Genomic DNA, 21,556 nt, shown 5'->3' on the forward strand with positions numbered 1-21,556 from the left:
TATTTTGAACCTGTGGAAGCCATTTGAGATGTCAAAATATCGCTCACATGCTGACAATGACACTCCTCTGTTTTTTGCTGCTATTATTATTATTATTATTATTATTATTATTATTATTATTATATGAAAACTCACAGCTTATTTACTGAGTATAATGGAAAGTGTCAGCTGTCCACAACCAGGGACTAAGGTGACACTGGTCATGCTTCAAGAACCCTACGAAGAATTCTTGCAGTTCCAAGCAAAGCTGATTTTTGTAGGTGTTCTACCTTTACATTTATACCAATCATATTGAGCCATGTTTGTAGATGAATGCTGATACTTCCAAGTGTGCCAATTACTATTGGCACCTGGTCTACTCTCCTCATGGACCACAACCTTTGTATTTCCCACTTCAAATTGTCATAGTTGTTCATTTTTTTCTTCTTCTTTCTCTTTGATCCTGTCGTCACCAGGACATGCTATGTCAATTATCGGGCAATGTTCCTTCTTCTTTATTCACCAGAACAATGCCCGGTTTCTGATGTCTGATCAGGTGATTGCTTTGAATCGTTGCATCCCACAGGATTTTGCAATTTTCATTCTTGGTGACTCCTGGGGTTTGCTCATATCTCGTCTTTGCTCTTTGTAGGCTGTGATTTTCACAGAGCTCCCAATGGATCATTCTTGCCACAGTGTTATTGTTATTATTATTATCATCATTGTTGTTGTTATTATTATTATTATTATTATTATTATTATTATTATTATTATTATTATTATTATTATTATTTTTATTATTATTATTATTTTTATTTTTATTTTTATTATTATCATTATTTTTATTATTATTATTATTATTATTATTATTATTATTATTTTTATTATTATCATTATTTTTTATTATTATTATTATTATTATTATTATTATTATTTTTATTTTTATTATTATTATTATTATTATTATCAATAGTAGTAGTTATCTTACTTTCTTCAGGAGTTAATAGCAATAATCCATATTGTTCATTTCCAGTTTTACTTTGCTTACATTATCAGATTTTGCAGGAAGTTAATATGTTTGCTATTCTGTTTTTATATAAACTTTATATCTAATTTATATAATTTTCTCTTTCTTTTTCAATATTTATAATTAAAATAATAATATTGTTCTTGTTGTCAAGAATTAAGTAGGTTTGAAATTATGTACTTCCATAGAAGTTTACTTGATGCTATCAATTATCAGCTAAGCGGTAATTAACTTTATGATTGATGTTGATTATGATAGGATTTTAATTAGCAAATGGTTCTTGAACAACAGCAAAATTTTGCAGACTAATAATAGCAGTATATAATTATATGCACTTCTTACTCCATACACGTACATGAAATGCTGAGGGGATAGTTGTTCAGATGCTGATACCATCATTATGATGTATTTATATGGCTGAGGTAGTTGAGCTTTCAACAACCTAATCCATGTCTATTTGTGAATTTAAGGGTTTGGTTTACAGTAGTGGTTCTCAAACCTGCATAGCTCAGTGCCCTCTTTTACCAAATGGTCCCTTAAAACTGCCCACTCTCCATGTTTTGCAACCCACAACCCTCCAAACTCCAAGCACCACAATATTTAAATTAAATTAATTTTGCACAGTAGTTTATAATCTATATTTTGTTGTACTCGAGAAGACCCATCCGCCACAGTAGAGTTGTTGATGCTTGTATGATAGTGATGCTTGTTTACAACCATTGAGTGATGTCAAGATAAAATTTTTTAAATGTTTGTTTAAATAAACCCATTTCTAGAAAGTATCAAGTGGGCCACAAGATAAAAATCTGCGGGCCACATGTGACCCACGGGCTTCAGGTTGGCCAGCCCTGGTCTAGAGGAAGGCTGTGTTTATGGTTTTGAGCAAGTTTTCTGAGACCAATAAAATCAATGGCGTTGATGTTAATGGAAAACTTTAAGTTGATGACTGCTTGAAAAATATGGGAAGGCTTATTGCTTAGGGTATTTAGATCATGATCATGAGGTTGTGAGTTCGATACTGGTGAGGTGTCATGTCTTTGAGGAAGATACTTTATTTCATGTTGCTCCAGTCCAATCAGCTGGCAAAAATGAATTGTACCTGTAGTTTAAAGGGACATCCTTGTCACATTCTGTGTCATCTTGAATTACCCTGAGAACTACATTAAGGGAATGCTTGTCTGTGGAGTGCTCAGCCACTTGCGCATTAATTGATTAGATCAACTGGAACACTCAGCATTGTAACTGACAGAGTGCTAGTTATGGGCAGGAAGGGAAAATCTAGAGGGAGAATGTTAGGGGGTGGAAGAGCAAGAGAAGAAAATCGTTAATTCAGAGGTGTGATGGACACTATAGCTGATGGAAAGAAACTAGTGAATCAGGAGATCCTAAAGGAAGATGGTATAAGACTAGCCAAAGGCGGTGAGCTGGCAGAAACGTTAGCACACCAGGTGAAATGCGTAGCTGTATTTCGTCTGCCGCTACATTCTGAGTTCAAATTCTGCCGAGGTCGATTTTGCCTTTCATCCTTTTGGGGTCGATAAATTAAGTACCAGTTACTCACTGGGGTCGATATAATCGACTTAATCCATTTGTCCTTGTTTGTCCTCTCTGCGTTTAGCCTCTTGTGGGTACTAAAGAAATAGGTATAAGACTAGCCAGCTCAGAGGAGCTGTTTCCTCTGTAGGAATGGTAAAAGAGGCAGAATTACCTCTGCTTATGACAGTCTGGAATTGAGTCAACTTAATGCTAGAGAAACTGAAAATAATCACTGGCTGTTAAAAATACAAATATATGAAATGATAAAGCACCGTTGGCCAGATACTGTTGTGGTAGACAAAGAGATGTGGCAGTGGTTACATTATAGATGTAATTATCCCAGGCAGTCACAATATATTCAGCAAAGAGCATAGAAAAAAAACATTTGTGAGTATTTGGGACCTTTGATCAGAAACTTAAAGAATGTGGAATATACAAAGTGCAGTTATACCAATAGTAATTGGTTCTCTTGGCTCTGTTCCCAACAAGCTGACACACATCAATGAAATAAATATAACACCTAATAATTGTAACCTTACAAAAATTGGCTCTGCTTGGAGCTGCCAATATTCTGTGAAAGGTACACTTTTTTGAGGTCATATGATTTGATGGAGAGTACTAAATGTGTGCTTGGTTAATGTTTGAAGCTGTGCTGAAGGAAGAAAGGAATAATAATTCTTTCTAACATAGGCACAAAGCATGACATTAAGGGGACGATGTTATCAATGCCACCAATCTCATGATGATGATGATCATTTCTACTGTAGGCACAAGGCCTGAAATTTGGGGGAAGGGATTAAGTTGATTACATTGACCCCAGTGCATAACTGGTACTTATTTAATCAACACTGAAAGAATGAAAGACAAAGTAGACCTTGATGGAATTTGAACTCAGAATGCAGTGATGGGCGAAATACCGTTACGCATTTAATAATAATAATAATAATAATAATAATAATAATAATCCTTTCTACCAGAGGAACAAGGCTTAAAATTTTGGGGAAGGGGGCTAGTTGATTACATTGACCCCAGCACTCAACTGGTACTTATCTCATCATGCCTGAAAGGATGAAAGGCAAAGTTGACCCTGGTGGAATTTGGACTCAGAACATCTTTCAGATGGATGAAATGCTGCTAAGCATTTTGCCTTGCGTGCTAACAATTCTACCAGCTTGCCATCTTAATAATAATAATAACGATAATAATAATTATAATGGTTTCAAATTTTGGCACAAAGCCAGGAATTTTGGGGAGGGTGCTAGTTGATTACACTGACTCCAGTGTTCAACTGGTATTTAATTTATCAATCCCTGAAAGGGATGAAAGGCAAAGTCAACCTCAGCAGAATTTGAACCTAGAACATGCAGACAGATGAAATACTGCAAAACATTTTGCCTGGTGACCTAACAATTCTGCCAGCTTGCTGCCTTATTAATGATAATAGTAATGATAATGATAATGGTTTCAAATTTTGGTTAAGTAAATTACATCAACCCCAGTATTTGACTGGTACTTTATTTTATTGATACCAAAAGAATGAAAGACAAATTTGACTGCCAGAATTTAAATTCAGAACTACCAGCTACCCACCTAATGATAATAATAATATAAATAAATAACTATTTCTGATTTGGGTACAAAGCCAATTATTTTAGGAGGAGGGGCTAATCGCTACCATCAACTCCAGCATTTGATGAATGGTTCATTTTATTGACCCCAGAGTGATGGAAGGCAAAGTTGACCTCTTTGGGATTTGAACTCAGACTATAAAATGTTGAAACAAATACTGCAAGGTATTTAGTTAGATGCTGCAATGATTTTGCCAGCCCATCACCTTAAACTAGAACTTCCTTTATCAACCCCAGAAGGACGAAGGGCAAAGTTTAGAGCAATGATACTTGTGTATGTTTTAAAAGTTTTTGACCGTTAAGATTTATTACTAAAATAAAATAAAAACAAAATCTTTGGCAGAATCAATCATTCAAAGTGATTGATTAATTACTATTCATATATATTAACTGACTCGTTTCTATTGCTAGAGATTAAAGACCAAATCAATTTTGGAATTCCTCTCTACACTATAAAGTCAATTAGAAATCTTATGAGTTTTCTAGTTTATTTAATTAATTTTTCTGTTATACTTAATGTCAAGTCAGATGTGAGATACTCTTCACAGCACATGTATACAAATAGATTGCTTGCCATTCTATAGAATATGGACAAATGAAAAATACAGAAGCTTTCCTTTCCTACTTCTTGTCAGTCAAAAAGATCATTGATCAGAATGAGGATATGGAAATTTCCTTCTATTTGTGTGTGTGTGTGTGTGTGTGTGTGCATGTGCATATATATTTATGTATGTATATCTTTATATATATGTATATGTGTGCATGTATGTGTCTATGTATGTATGTCTTTATGTATATCTATCTATCAATATCTATCTATCTATCTATCTATATATATATATATATATATATATATATATATATATATATATATATATATATACCCTTCTCTCTCTCTATGTGTGTGTATATATATATTTATATATATATATATATATATATATATATATATATATATATTTAAGCGGACGTTAAACGATGATGATGATGATATATATATACACACACACACACACACAAATGCATACAGAGAACTTATAATGATGGTAACTTTGCAATTCTTATAAATGAATCCCCTTTTGGCAATAAAAGAAATCATTATACATTTATAAATATTATTAATATTAATCTATAAATATTTTTCTGTTATGTAACACAGTAACCGTGGAACAAAGCAAAATTGAATGCATAAACTATTATGCGCACAGCATTCATATTATTTGCAAGACAAATATCAAAGACCTAATTGATTACGTTATAATTGATTATAGATATAATACTCATATTATTTATATGACAATTGACTGATAAATAAATATTTTAAATGAACTATGATTTTATACACACACACGCGCGCGTGTGTGTGTGTATATATATATAAAACTGTCTATTTGTCTGTCTGTCTGTCTATCTATCTATCATTCTATCTATCTATTTGTCTGTCTGTCTACATTCTTTTACTGGCTTTAATCATTGGACTGCAGCCTCACCAGGGCATCACTTTCAAAGCTTCAGTTTATCATATCGGCACTTATTTTTAAGTTTTGTACTTATATTACGAAGTTCTATTTATCAAACTGTTAAGCTCTGGGACATAAACAGAAGCACTGGTTTTTAAGTCATGCATATGTGAACAAACACGCATGTATTTGTCTGTGTCTATACATATATATGTACTTATGTGTGTGTATGTGTGCATATATATATATATATATATATAAATTTGTGTTGTAAGATTCTGATGTGAAGTCATGTATTGAAACAGATATTGTTTTTAGGATGGTCATGTTTTTTCCCTAATAAACACACACTATATATTTGTTCTTCCCTCATTTATTGCTCTTCTTATTCTAACTCTTGTCCAGAAATCTTTCATCACACATCTGTGACCTCCTCAGTGACACTTTCTGTTTTTGTGTGTGCTCTTGCTCTGCTTATTCCATCCTGTTCTTCTGTGATGTGTATCCTTATATGCACATGCGTCACGTCTGTATGTGTGTGTGTGTGTGTGATTGTTCTTAGTAGCACTATGTCCCTCCCCTCAGCCCTGTCCCCTACTCTGTTGCTGCTGCTGCTGCTGTTCTTGAACCCAACTTTATATACTGTTTTTGTAACTCCCTGTGTTTGTGTGTTCACCCACGCTGTCCACTTAGCCTGCAAGGTGGCATTATTTGAAAGATACAACAAATGTGGGGAAGTGCGTTCTGACCAGTAGTGTATAGCATCATCTGATAGTCTAGTTGATATAGTGATACACTGATGTATGTGTGTGTGTGCGTGTGTGTGCGTGTGTGTGCGTGCGCGTGTGTGTGTTTGTGTATGACAGGCTTTCATGTAACATCTGCCTATCCAATTTCACTTGTAAGACACTGGCCAACCTTAGGCTAGAGTTAAAGACACTTGATGAAGGTGCTAAGCCTAACCTCCCCCCAAATCCACACATATTTTTATGTACATTACTGATTAATATCATTAAATATTTATCGATATTTAAAATGTTTCCCTTTTCAGTTTTGGACGTAAGAAATATCCTGCAATCTACTGGTACTCCATAGAAAACAAGAATGCTCGAAAACGTGTAAGTATACCATGCCATACATATATAGGGTGTTTGGGCTAAATTTGACAGTTTGCTTAAATTAAAAGAAAACACAATATTCCATCCAAAAATAAAAGTATTTAAAAAATCAAAAGATATCAAATAGATTACGGCCTTGAGGTAGCTGTCCTCAGCTTCCACCATAGCAACAAGACAGCTCCAGAACCTGGTGTATACATCTTTCACAATGTGAAGATCTTTGAACACCTTCTTGAGCTTGGCTGCTAATTTGGTCTTGGTGTTGCAGGCAGAGTGGTTCATGTCTTTTTCGACTGTACCCCACACATAGTAATGCATGGTATTCTTTCTTTTGCACCCTTTTCAAGCCTAGCCAGGCTCATGGGTCCGGTTTCCCGGTTTCTATGGCGTATGTGTTCCCCCCAGCTGGACGGGACACCAGTCCATCACAGCGTTACTCAAGAAACAGGAAGAGGAAGAGTGAGAGAAAGTTGGGTCGAAAGAGTACAACAATGGTTGCCACCACCCCCTGCTGGAGCCTCGTGGAGCTTTAGGTGTTTTCACTCAACAAACACACACAACACCCGGTCTGGGAATCGAAACCACGATCCTCCGACTGCGAGTCTGCTGCCCTAACCACTGGGCCATTGCGTTTCCACAATTAAGAGGCCAGAAATTGTGGGTGTTGATGTCATCAAGTGGTTCTCTTTGGTCTTCGCTGTCAGAATTTGTTTCTTGTTCCTCTTGTATGAGTGGTAGTGAAGGTCCTCACTCAAGACCAGCTTCATTGTGGTGACTCTAACATCCCTTTCTCTTGCCAAAGCCCAGATTTCCGTATTCAGATCTTCACCTTGGTTTGCAGTTGTTGGATGAACTCCAGCATGTAAATGCAGTCAGAACACCTGCTGTGTCTCTTCCTGCTGCCCACTGCAGCTATCCATGTCATGTCTTACAGTGTTCACAGAGTATGCAGCAACAGTGATGATGTCAGCATGTTAACACCTGACATGAATCAACATCATATAGGTAACTCTTTTCCAATATGCAGATGGCTTCCAGTCTTCCATGTCAAATAACTTTTTTTCAACAACTTTAATCTTTATGCTCTCCAATGCTGTTGACTATTCACCAATATATCAAGCTGGTCATGAAAAAAAAATCATCAAACTTAGCCCAAACACCTTGTATTTTGATTAATGTGTTTCTGGAGGCTTTTTGCTGAACAGCCCCTTTACCAGTTCATCATCCTTATTTTTGTTTATCATCATCATTATCATTATTTTAATGTTCTCTTTCCATGGGTCACAGAATTTGTTGATGTAGATTTTCTCTGGCCAGATGCTTTTCCTCTGGCAAACATTATTTCCCTATGGCCTGATGTATTTTCATGGGAGACTTGAAACGATGGACACTGCTTTTATGAAGCTGATGCTTGTTTGTAACTAATTCATGATGTCAAAACAAGGAAACAGAAAAAGATCACACACACTCGATGGGTTTCTTTCACTTTCCATCTACCAAATCCACTCACAAGGCTTTGGTCATTTCAGGGCTGTAGTAGAAGACAAATGCTCAAAATGCCATGTAGCAGAAGCAGAACTGAGCCTAAAGCTGCACTGCCATACCTGCATCCACATAGTTACATAAGGGAAAAGCTGGTCTTGTATCCTACAAAGTTTACAGCAAATACCTATTTCCTTACTACCCACAAGGGGCTAAACACAGAGAGGACAAACAAAGACAGACAAATGGATTAAGTCGATTACATCGACCCCATTGCGTAACTGGTACTTATTTAATCGACCCCAAAAGGATGAAAGGCAAAGTCAACCTAGGCAGAATTTGAACTCAGAACGTAAAGACAGACGAAATACTGCTAAACATTTTGCCCGGCGTGCTAACGTTTCTGCCAGCTCACCGCCTTATTACAGACCCTCAACAGCCTTATATTAAATAAACATTATCATGCTGAAAATCAACATTATAGACAATGAATCTAGCAAAACTACAAATAATGAATTCCCTATTAGAATTACTTAATTAGTTAATGGATTCTGAAATTACCCAGGTTAAGAATTGAGAAATTAGAAAGCTAGATGATGGAGCTAGGTTAGACAGTAACAGATTTTACCATAAGATTACATAAATCTCGGTAGGAGTTAGTTATAGTTGAAATTAATATTATTACTGTCATTATAAATGAAGTAAAACACAGTTCGTGACTAACTCTATCTTGCTTTGTGTCTTTGAAATAATTAGTTATTATCCTACATAATGTCTACAGGTGATTTGTTTTGTCAGCTTTAGATTTACTTTTAATTAATGTCAATTGTCTTTGTTGTTGTTGCTGGTAGTGGTGGTGGTGTGAGGAATAGAATAGAAATATGTGCACGAGGTTAAATCTATTAGTCTCTATATTTGAGGAAGGAAAAGTGATATCACACATCCATAAAATACAAACACATGCTGTATAGTTGTCAGGACTTTCTCTATGAATTCATCTATTGTAGTTACACACACACACACCTGCCTATAAATACACACACATACATATATACATATGCATACATGCAATCTATATATCTATATATATATCTGTGTGTCTGTCTGTTTATCTATCTATATGCATACACACATACATACGTACACACATGCATGAAATGTTTAAAAAGTATTCCATGAAATCAAAAGATATGGAAAAATAATAAAAAGGAGAAAATATGCCATTCCTTTTACATCTGCAGTTAATTAATTCCAAAGCATATTATATTACAACTAAATCATTTCAGAATACAATAATATATATTGAAAGATAGATTATCTTAGTCAAATTATTTCAAAATACATTATTACATATTGCAAAATTATCATATGATATCCAATATACATTACTATATTTTACAATTACATATTGTAAAGGGCATTTTTATATTCAAGTCACTTCAAAGTGCATTAAACACTACAAATATATGATTACATACAGGTTTCACTTCTTATAGAAGATATTCATTGCCATGTATGAATGCAATGGTTTGCTACAGGTTAATATATAGTGTGTCTACCAGAAGTAACCTTGTCACAAACTCACAAAGTCATAAGGAATGTAATATTATATACATTAGTAGACCCAAATTAAGTAAGGGATGTAAATTTTTGTACTTTAACTATTCAAAAATTAATGAGAAAAGTATTTTATATTTATTTAAAAAAATGAATTAAAAACAAAGTGTCAATTTGTAGTTAAAAATTCAAAATTGGTTTATGTTTTGCAATAACTAAAAGTTTCTTTGTTGTTTGACATACTTTCTACACATTGATATAATGAGAAAGTTTAAGATTTGTCTGTCAAGTTCTTGCAAATCTATCTAAATACTATCTTATTCAAATTTTCATAGTTTTTCACATCTTGTAATTTGTTGGTGAACTGTCACACATTTTCAAAGTGGCATGTCTGTGTGGATAATTAATTCCTGCCATATTCATTGTTTGTGATGATAAAAATTAAATTTGCTGAAAGAGATGTGAAGCTATTTCATATTTTAAAAAATTTCCTAATTTTGAAGCAGAACTTGGAGACATATATAAATATATGAATACAAATTCCACAATTTAACCTTTTGAGAATTACCTCAAACAGGCATGTCACTTAAAAATGTATAACAGTTTACCAGCAACAAATACAGATCTGGGCACTATATATATATATATATATATATATATATATTTCGGCACAGGCATAGCTATGTGGTTTAGAAGTTTACTCTCAAACCATATAATTTTGGGTTCATTCCATCTGTGTGTCACCTTGTGTCTTCTACTACAGTTCTAGGCAAGTCAAATCTGTGAGTGTGACTGTCTGTGTGTGTGTGTGTATACACACACATACACACTCACATTATATTCATATAAATATATATTTGTAAATAGTAAGGGATTACTCCAAACATTTACTGGCTTTCTCTCAGTTAGGTATTCGAAATAGGGTATTCAACAGTTAATATATAAATCCAATAATATTCTCACAAGATAAGAATTTAGAGATATATCTGGTGCAGTTGAAACACGTGTAGGTCTATGTAAAGCTGTGTACGTAAGAAAAGAATTGAAGGTAATACTATGCAACTTAATAATCATTATTATTATTATTGCTGTTGTTGTTGTTATTGATATATATATATATATATGTATGTGTGTATGTATATGTGGGTGTGAATTTATGTTTGTGTCTCTTTGTATTGACATCATGTGATTGTTGTAGATGAATGTCATTCATTTCCAGCCATGAATAAATGTTACCTCGCTTGGAATCAAGCAAGGGTTGGTGACAGAAAGGGCATCCAGCAGTAAAAGAACTGTCTCAAAAAGTCTGTTCTACCCAGACATGCATGGAAAAGTGGAGTATTTTGTGGGAGGGAATTAGGTGATTACATTGATCCCAGTGCTCAACTGGTACTTATCTATTTTATCAACCCCAAAAGAGTGAAAGACAAAGTCAACCCTGGTGGAATTTGAACTAAAAACATAAGGCTGGAAGAAATGTTGCCGAGTATTTTGCCTTCCACACTAACGATTCTGCCAGCTCACTGTCCTAATAATAATAATAATAATAATAATAATAATAATAATAATAATAATAATAATAATAATAATAATAACTTCACCATTCAAACTGACAGGAAGATAGATGCAAATAGGCCAGACATCATATTGAAAGACTTCAAACAAAGAACATGCCTCCTCATTGATATGACTGTCCCAATCGATATAAACGTATCTGTCAGGACCTACCAAAAACTGAGCAAATATAAAGATCTTGAAATAGAAATCAGCAAAATGTGGAAGCTGAAGACTAAAACAATACCTGTTGTCATAGGTGCCCTGGGAATGATAGCAAAAGGGGCTGATAGCTACCTAACTCAGATACCAGGAAACCCAAAATGGCAGAAGTTCAAAAGATAGTGCTCATGGGAACTGCTCATATCCTACGCAAAATACTCTCTATGTAACCTCAAGGTTTAAAACAACCATAATTTTCGGTTTAAAAAAAAAAAAAAAAAAAAACTTTTTTTTTTTTTTTAGACATTCATTAGTACAACATCCCCACCCCCCAAATATATGGCACACTAGGCATAACAACAACATGAACTTCCAACCCTGTTGTCTCTTGAGGTCTCTGGGTGAGACTTGGAGCCAACTTGTACAAATATAAAGCAAAAGTCAAACATAGAATAATAATAATAATAATAATAAATAATAATAATAATAATAATACAAAGAAGGGTGTAACTGGTATCAAATGAACAATGTTTCGATATCTCGTGTGTCTTCCACAGATTCAAAAATAAACTTGTCAATCTACTTCATTTTGGTAATATTTATAGAATTGATGTTTGAACGTGTGGAAAACACATGAGATGTTGAAATATTGTCGATTTGATAACAGCTGCACTCTTCTTTATTGTTTCTTTACTTTCTTATTTCTTTACTGCCCACAAGGGGCTACACACAGAGGGGACAAACAAGGACAGACAAACAGATTAAGCCGATTGTATCGACCCCAATACATAACTGGTACTTATTTAATTGACCCCGAAAGGATGAAAGGCAAAGTTAACCTCGGCGGAATTTGAACTCAGAATGTAACGGCAGACGAAATACTGCTAGGCATTTTGCCCAGTGTGCTAACGTTTCTGTCAGCTCGCTGCCTTCTTTACTTTCTGGAGGAGTAACATCAATCCTATAATAATAATAATAATAATAATAATAATAATAGTAGTAGTAGTAGTAGTAGTAGTAGTAGTAGTAGTAGTAGTAGTAGTAGTAGTAATGGTTTCAGACTTTGGTAAAAGGCCAGTAATTTCAGAGAGGGGTTAAGTTGTTTACATCAACCCTAGTACTCAGCTGCTACTTATTTTATTAACCCCCTAAAGGATGCAAGGCAAAATTGATCGTGGATGAATTTGAACTCAGAACATAAAGACAGATGAATTGCTGCTAAGCAACTTGTCCAGCATGCTAATGATTCTGCCAGCTCACCATAATTTTGGCACAAGGCCAGCAATTTCAGGAGAGGGATCTGGTACTTGTTTTATCAACCTTGAAAGTATGAAAGGCAAAGTCAACCTCAGAATTTGAATTCAGAAAGTAAAAATGGACAAAATGCCGCTAAGCATTTTGCCTGGTGTGCTAATGATTCTGCCAGTTTTCCTCCTCCTTAATAATAAGTATTGAAACAAGTTAGTGATTTAATTTTCATTCGTGTCTAACGGTTACTAACTTTGGCACAAGGCTTCCAGTTTGTAGTGGAAATGGGTTGTCTTTGTGTTACATTTGGTTCAGTGATTGCTCATACTTAATTTATTAACTTTGGAGAGATGAAAGGCAAAGTTTCCCTGGCAGTATTTCAATTCAGATTGTAGAGGAATGAATCTAAATTCTTTAAGATATTGCACATTTAGTCTAACTTTCAACTATTTCAGTCAATCTCCCACTTTACTGACATTTTAAATAAGGAATAAACCATTATTTGAACATATTGAAAAAAAAAAATATTTTCAATGTTACAACTTTTCAGCGATATCATTCATGATAGCTGTGTCTCAACTTTTTATATTTGCATCTGAGATGCTAAGTTAGCGGATTTTTCTGTTGAGATTAAAATAAATTTTAACAGGTATTTCCTGTTAGAATTTTCACCTTTCTTAAACAAAAAAAAAACAAAAATATCTAATAGCAAAACTTCTCTGATAAAGAAACTGCTAGGATATTTATTTGAGGTTGTTCTAATATGGCAATTAAGATTTTTGTAACCAGTGAAATGTTAGTATAATTTAAACAGGCTGTTTTTCCTCTCTTTTTCTTTTATTTTTAATTGGTTGCAAAAGAAAAATCTTTGTGTGTTTATGTGTGTGCAATGTAAAAGGGTAAAAATCCCCTTCGGTCATGAACGACTATGTCACCAGATGACTTCAAAATCTCCTACAATTCTTCTGGATGGTCTCCTTGTTTAAGTTGGTGAATGCTACGATAATCTGTGCTTTCAGTTCATGTTTGGTGTTACAAGAAGTTTTGTTGGTTTCTTGCTCATCTGCATCCCACAGATGTGGTTGCAGAAATTGTCTGACAGGCGTGACTGGGTTCTCCTGCTTGTGTGACATGGTGCAAAGTTCTATTGCCAGACCAAGGGTCTTCCAGCAGCCATCCTCTTGACCAAGGGCAGCATTACCTCCTCCAGGCACTTGGTGTAGGCTTCCATGTTGAGTCAGAGGCTGTGTGGAAAGATGAATGGAGGCATGATGTTGCCATCAGTAGTGATCACTTCAAACACCTTGATTTTGACTGGATGTTTGATTTTTATCATTCTTGGTACATGTCCTCAGATTGCACAGTCCAAAGATTAACACCCAACGACTCTGAAATGTTCATATTGGCACTTTCAGCATGAATGCCAAGCAGTAGAGTATGCCATTTCCAAATTTCTAGCAGATTGAATTACATCATGGTACTGTTTTTCTCACAGATGGTGCCCAACTGACCCTACTATACTATGTAGTCGACAAACTCAAAAGCAAGCAATGTGCATGCATAAAATTAAAAATTTAAAGTGGTGGCAATTTACCCATCGCACCCTGTATACTAGCTATTGTACCCAGTAATTACCGGGGGTAAAGATGTTCTATTGAAACGTGTTATTACTCTGATATAATAAAGCAATTTCGTTATAACTGCCACAAAAGTGTATTTTCCGTCACAAAAAAGCACAAAAAACAGTCAGCTGGAGGAGGGAGAGATTGTTGGAAGTTGGCAAGAGAGGTTTTCAGAGGTTGGTGAGAAAGTACTCTGACTCATTGTGGCATTTTAAAGGTGAACTTTATGAAGGTTAATTTATTAAAGGTAATATATAAATGCAGTATATATGTATATAAAGATATGAATGAAGTGTTTAAATATTTAAGAATGAAATGAAGAATGTGCAATAATAATGTTCACTTTCACTGATGGTTGCTCTCAGTAACTGCCTTTAGCTTACAGAGTTCTTGTTTTTATAACTATTGAAAAGCAGCCAGAAGGATAGACATATTGTTGAGAACAAATGATTTCATTAGAGGTCTGTTATCTCCATTCCGGCCCCTGGTGGCCTAGAAGAGGTTAGAAAGGTCAAGTGGCAAAGACATTATTCTGCTTAGCGAAGGCATCTAGGAAATGTATAACTGCTGTCATTCACAGAAAAACTATTGTTTTACCATGAGAAAAGCACTGCTGAAGTGTTAAGTGAAATTTGGCAATTGAGGATCGAATCCATGCTATGCCTACATGAAGGCACTACAAATACATTGTGGAATAAAGAATTTATCTACTGTCATTGAAAAACTGTAACTGTAAAAATGCAGAATTATCAGAGTAATGGGCATTCAAAAAAGTATGTATGTATAGAAATGTATGAATGAAGTCTTTAAGGTTTAAGATTCAAATCAAGGAAATGCAATAATAATGTTTAGCAGTTCAAAACTGAGTAGTGAAATGCAGAATTAGGTCAGCTGATCGTAAGAATCAAATATTGATCGCTTTGCTAAAAACTGCAGGTGGTATGGGTTATTTCCCTTGGGTTGTTTAAATAAAATATTAGTAATATGTAGTAGATTGAAGGATCCATTGGAGGGGCCCTATTATCAATTTTTTTCAACAATCTAAGTATGTCACGAGGTTTCCAGACATGAGTTCTACTCACATGTCAAATAAAGTATAAAAGTGATATTGTCTGCAAAAATTAGAAATTAGACACACAAAAAATCAATATTCAAAGTAATCGAACATAAACAATGAAACCTGTAAAATATTTCTAAATTCGACGGCTCTATTAGTTTCATGAAAATGTTGTATGAACTGTAAATAAGCAATAAATATTATGATTTGTAAAATAAGTATAGGTGAGACAGGGTGTCCCAACTGAATGTGGTGTGGAAGTTTTTTTTTTTTTTAAGAATTTTAAGCATTCACAGTATGAGTTCATTGTACTGGGACACAATTATTAAATACATTCTGGAATCAAAAATTTATGTAGTGTCATCGAAAAATTTTAACTGGAAAAATACAGAATTATTGGAGTTATGGGCATTGAAAGTGTACATGCATCAAGAAAGTGCAATAATAAGGTCGAGAAGTTGAAAACTGTGTGTAGTGAAATGCAGGATTAGGTCTGCTGATCGTGAAAATCAAATATTGATTGCTTCACTAAAAACTAACTGTAAGTGCAGGTGCTATGGGTTATTTCCCTTGAGTGTTTGAAAAAATGAGTTATATGAGGTAGATATAAAGATCCCTTCCAGGGGACATATTATTGATTTTTTTCCAACAATCTAAGTATCTCACGAGGTTTCCAGATATGAGTGCTACTCACTTGTCAAGTTTCATCAAAATCAATAAAACGATGTTGGAGGAGTTAGCTAACAACACCACAAACAAACACTGATTTTCCACACATGTAGTATATATATATATATATATATATATATATATATATATATAATATGTCTGTAAAATAATATGTGACAATTATTCAGTAGCCAAGATAAAACTCTGAGTTTCAGATGCCAAGGTGGAAATCCACCACATCATCTCTTCGGTTATCTGGCCATCTGAAAAACACTATGAAAAAACACTGTTATACAAATTTCCTCTATTTACATAATATTGAGGTCTCTTTCTTTCTTTTGTTATCTTGCTGTTTTTACCAATGCATATATAATATATATAGTTTCTAATTTTGAAGATAGTAGATAGTAAGGGAGCTATATAGTTACATTCTTAAAAGTGTATTTTCAGTATCATGAAAAGCAGGCTTATGTGGATGTATAAGCTGACACAGATTTGAAGATACAGAAATGAGGCTGAGTGCATAATTTTGAAGGGAGAGTACAATTATAATGAGCGTGTTTGTTTAAATAGGAAAAAAGCAATTTTTGTATGCCGCTTCACAGTATTGATTCTTATTGCATATTTGTGATGGTGTTCACTGCACCAAATTAATCTTGTTTCATGTGGCAGTCATGCATGAGAAATGCGAGCAACACCAGTCAGTAGTTGGTTGGAAATACAAATGATTATTCTTGAAATAATCTCACCACCATGATATCAAGGCATGGAAAATCCCTTGTCCAAGAAAAACCTTTTTATAGCATATGGTAAATGAATGAAGGTGTGTTGGCCAAGTGGTTAGGGTGTTGTACTCCTGATCATAAAATCATGGTTTCAATACTAGGACTGGGAAGTGAATTGTGTTTTTGAGCAAAATCACTTCATTTTATGTTGCTCCAGTTCACTCAGCTGTAAAGGAATTTCAGCAATAATTAGGAAGTTAAACCTGCAATGGACCGGCATCTCTTTCAGTGGGATTGTTGTAATTTTAGTCACTTATATGCTATAGAAACTGAATTAATCCCCAGCTTATGGATCCTGGGTCTCATGACAGACCTAAGTAATAGATGAATAGTTCACCAGTTAAAGTTACTCTGAAATCCATTTTTTATTCTGACCATACTAGTGATAATATTCAGTCATATCTTTTGCCATGCTGTGTCATCTTTGATAAACTCTCCCACTTTTTCTCTGTCCATCTCACTATGACTTGAAATATTTCTAACTATTGGGTTGTCCGGAAAGTTCGTACCGATTTTTAAAGGAAAGCAAAAGGTCAATAAATACTTGCTATTACATTTTTAATCAACCAAATATGAACCATTTTGTTGCACAATGCGTCTCCATCTTTCCTTTAACTTGAAAATACCCTTTTCCCAGAATTGAGGGGGTTTCATGGCAAAGAATTCATCAAGGTATCTTTTTACATCATCCAAGGAATTGAAATTTTTATCATTAAGACTATTCTGCAGAGACCTGAATAAGTGGAAATCCGAAGGAGCAATATCTGATGAATATGGAGTGTGGGGTAACACATCCCAGCTGAGCTGCAGCAATTTTTGTCTGGTTTCCAAAGCATCAAGTGCCGAAAACGAACTTTCTTATCTTCTATTTTAAAGGGTTACAAAATTAACACAGGTTATAGGAACATAAACCTTCTTCCATGAAAAGATAGCTTAAACTGTGCTCTAAATGGAGGTGTAATCAAATCTTATTTTATGGACTCAACTATGTTCTAAAATAAGTCGAAAGGTAAGCTACTATAAATCGGCACAAACTTTCCAGACAACCCAATACTTTTACCCTTTAGCATTCATGTTTCTTTGTCAAGTGTGTTGCTTATTTATTCATATTGTTTTGAATTAGTCTTGCATTGTCTTGTAGTGTCAATATATCGATGATGTGATTCTATGTTTTTCGAAGACATTGAAGGGGAGTTGTGAGAAGTTGGATCTGGTCAGTTGTAGTATAAAATGCATAAAATATTGGGGCTGGTTATGACTAGTTTAAATGCTAAAGGGTTAAGGCAGTGAATTGGCAGAAGAGTTAGCTCACTGGGTAAAATGCTTAGCGGTATATTGTCTGTATTTGTGTTGAGTTCAAATTCTGCTGAGGTCGACTTTGCCTGACATCATTTTGGGGTTGATAAAACAAGTATCAGTTGAGTATTGGGGTTAATGCCATCAACTTGTTCCTACCTTCACAATCGCTGGCCTTGTGCTAAGATTTAAAACTAATATTTCTAATAACTGCCAATCCCTCCCCCTGACTGGCTCCTGTGCTGGTGGCACATAAAAAACACCATCCGAACATGGTTGATGCCAGTGCTGCCTGACTGGCTCCCATGCCAGTGGCATGTAAAAAGCACCCACTACACTCTCAGAGTGGTTGGCGTTAGGAAGGGCATCCAGCTGTAGAAACATTGCCAGATCAGATTGGAGCCTGGTGTAGCTTACTGGTTTGCCAGTCCCAAGTCAAACCATCCAACCCATGCCAGCATTGAAAACGGACATTAAACAATGATGATAATGATAATGATGATGATGATCTCATGAAAAACTCTTCAGATTTTGAAGTTTGCCAGCCTGGTTCCTTGTTACTCTGCCTACTTAGTTCTTATTCTGCTTCATGTAATTGCCAAAATGTAACTTTCTAATGGTTTCCTTATGTGGTTTCTCTACTTAAAATCAATCTGGAGAGGATACATGTACTTATGATCACCAGTTATTTGAATTACAAGTATTAAAACATCATCATCATCATTTTAACATTCACTTTCCCATACTTGCATGGTTTAAATGGAATTCAGTGAGGCAGATTTTCTACAGCTAGCAACCCATCCTGTTGCCAAGTTTCACCTATTTCAAGCAAAGTAACATTTCCCTATTACTGGACATGTATATATTCACAGAAGATTGGAAACGAGATACCAATTGTATGAAAATGATGCTTGATTACAAGAGTATTGCATGATATCAAGACAAGGGGACAAACAGACACATGGTGATATTCTTTCAGTTTTTGTCTACCAAATTCATCCACAAAGCTTTGTTCATCTTGGAGCAGTAAAAGAAACTTGCCCAAGGTACCAATTTATTTTGCAAAGACTGCTGTGGTTTGAAGGTAGTTTATTAGATGACACAGGGAGCAGATTTTAAGTGAAATAACTAACTGATGGAGTTCCTCAAATCGAAATGTAAATACAACTTACTGTATTAGCATTGCATTGAGTGCAGTTACCTTAAAAAAAAAGCTGGACACAGCTTACACCCCCCTCGACACACATACACACAACATACACACACATATATATATATATATACACACAGGTACACACACACACACATATATATATATATTAGTGACAGAGGCAATATTAATACTGAGAGATAATATTTATCTTCACTTAAATGTGGATGTTCTGTTAGAACAAACTATACTGTGGTAGATACCACAAGAGACCCTCTCATATAGGCTTTTAGTGCAAAATGCATGCTTGTTTATATCACTGGGGGGAATTTATCTCCCTGTCACTTTCAACACCGAGACCACTAGCTCATGTGATTTCGACCTTCTTTGGTCTTGTCAATGATGAATGCTTGACTGCTAGAGATAGCAGCAACTCATTTCCCTGCCAGCAATGTAAATGAGTGCATTTTACACCAATCAACTAATATGAGAGTTTCTCATATGGTATCTGCCACAGTAAAGTTTGTTCTAACAGGACATCCACATTTAAGTGGGGATAAATATTACTTCTTGACATATATATGTGTGTATATATATATATATATATATATATATATATACATACATATATACATATATAATTACGAGGCAAAGTGGCTGAGTTCCTTTTGAGTGTTGGGCCTCACAGAAGCAATGACCAAGACCTTTGGCATTATGTTGTGCTTGAGAAGAAGACCCATCAAGTCAAGCAAAATAGCAGTTGCTGTAGATACCAGTGTCATGCAAATTGGCACCCGTGCCAGTGGCACATAAAATTGCACTCCGGTATCATGTAAATGGCATCCGTGCCAGTGGCATGTAAAACATCCATTACACTCTTGCAGTGGTTGGTGTTTGGAAGGGCATCCAGCTATAGAAAACCATTTCAAATCAGACTTGAGTCTGGTGCAGCATGCCAGCCTGGTGAAACTGTCCAACCCATGCCAGCATGGACAACAGACGTTAAATGATGATGATGATATATACACATACACACACATATATGTATCCAAATTTAGGGGATGGATTAGATAAACATAGAATCCCCTGACAGCAATGTAACCTTCATTTGACTAAGGTATCTTTGGCCTGATGAGTAGCTAGCAGATTACTCCTCGTTTGGGTAATTACTACTCCTGAGGTTCTGCTAGTTAAGAAACAGATATATCCTGGATTTTTTTCTACTGCATCCCCTAAATTTGGATTTTTATTTGCATACACAGTATCCCCAGCTGCTAGCTGTGAACTATGAAATAACTGTTTTCAGCTTATCAAACTTCAATATGGGAAAAATTTACAACCTTCTGTGTCAATAAACCACTATTGTTCTTGAAGTTGTTTTTTTATACCTTCTACAGACTGCTTGAAGCTTACTAACTTCCTACCCCTGGATCCTTGGATCTTACCTTTACATATGACTACACACACACACACACACATGTGCATGCTTCCATACCCATGTGAGCATGGAAGGTGGACATTAAATAATGATGCTGATGATGATGATATATATGTATATATATATCTCTCTCTCTATATATATATATATATTGATAAAAATGGTAAGACAACAAAAGAAAGAAAGAGACCTCGATATTATGTAAATAAAGGAATTTATCTGTAAATGTAATAGTGACAATTATTCGGCAGCCATGATAAAAACTCCGAGTTTCAGATGTCGAGGTGGAAATCCACGCCGCCATCTCTTCAGTTATCCAGCCATCGGAAAAATGCTATGAAAAATAACCCATATTGAATTCTTCTGTTGGGTAGAGTCCTCAAACGATGTCTGGCGATTTTCCAAAATAAGCTGTATTAGGCCTTAGGGAAAAATAGCAGTGTACGGGAGGTAACTTATTGATAAAAATGGTAAGACAATGTATATATATATGTGTGTGTGTATATATATATATATATATAAATCTTTATATGCAACTTAATTGCATGCATACATACACATACATACATGTTTCCATTTCTTCCTGCTTCTCTCTACGTATTCTGGAGATAATCATTATGTTCTATTTTCATTTATCTTTCCAATTTCAGTATGGTGGACGTCTTGATTTAGTGGAACTGGTGTCATTTATAAATGAACAAACTAATATTATGAGACAGCCAGGTGGAGAGCTAGAAGAAATGGTAATATTTTTTGTTTTCATCCATCTTCTTTATATATTATCAAAC

The 21,556-nt window shown here is 34.8% G+C and overlaps 1 protein-coding gene across 2 annotated transcripts in view; it reads left to right on the forward strand.

Annotated features, from left to right (window-relative positions):
- The window catches only part of LOC115211019 (protein disulfide-isomerase erp38-like), a 305,348-nt gene that overhangs the window by 122,535 nt on the left and 161,257 nt on the right, over positions 1–21,556 (forward strand). For both annotated transcript variants that reach the window (XM_036501737.1, XM_029779865.2), the window contains exons 7-8: positions 6,682–6,748; positions 21,419–21,511. In XM_036501737.1, the coding sequence (XP_036357630.1) occupies positions 6,682–6,748; positions 21,419–21,511 (160 nt within the window). The remainder of the gene's footprint in view (positions 1–6,681; positions 6,749–21,418; positions 21,512–21,556) is intronic.

The sequence above is a fragment of the Octopus sinensis genome, linkage group LG4, assembly GCF_006345805.1.
Source record: "Octopus sinensis linkage group LG4, ASM634580v1, whole genome shotgun sequence".
NCBI classification, from domain to species: Eukaryota; Metazoa; Mollusca; class Cephalopoda; order Octopoda; family Octopodidae; genus Octopus; species Octopus sinensis.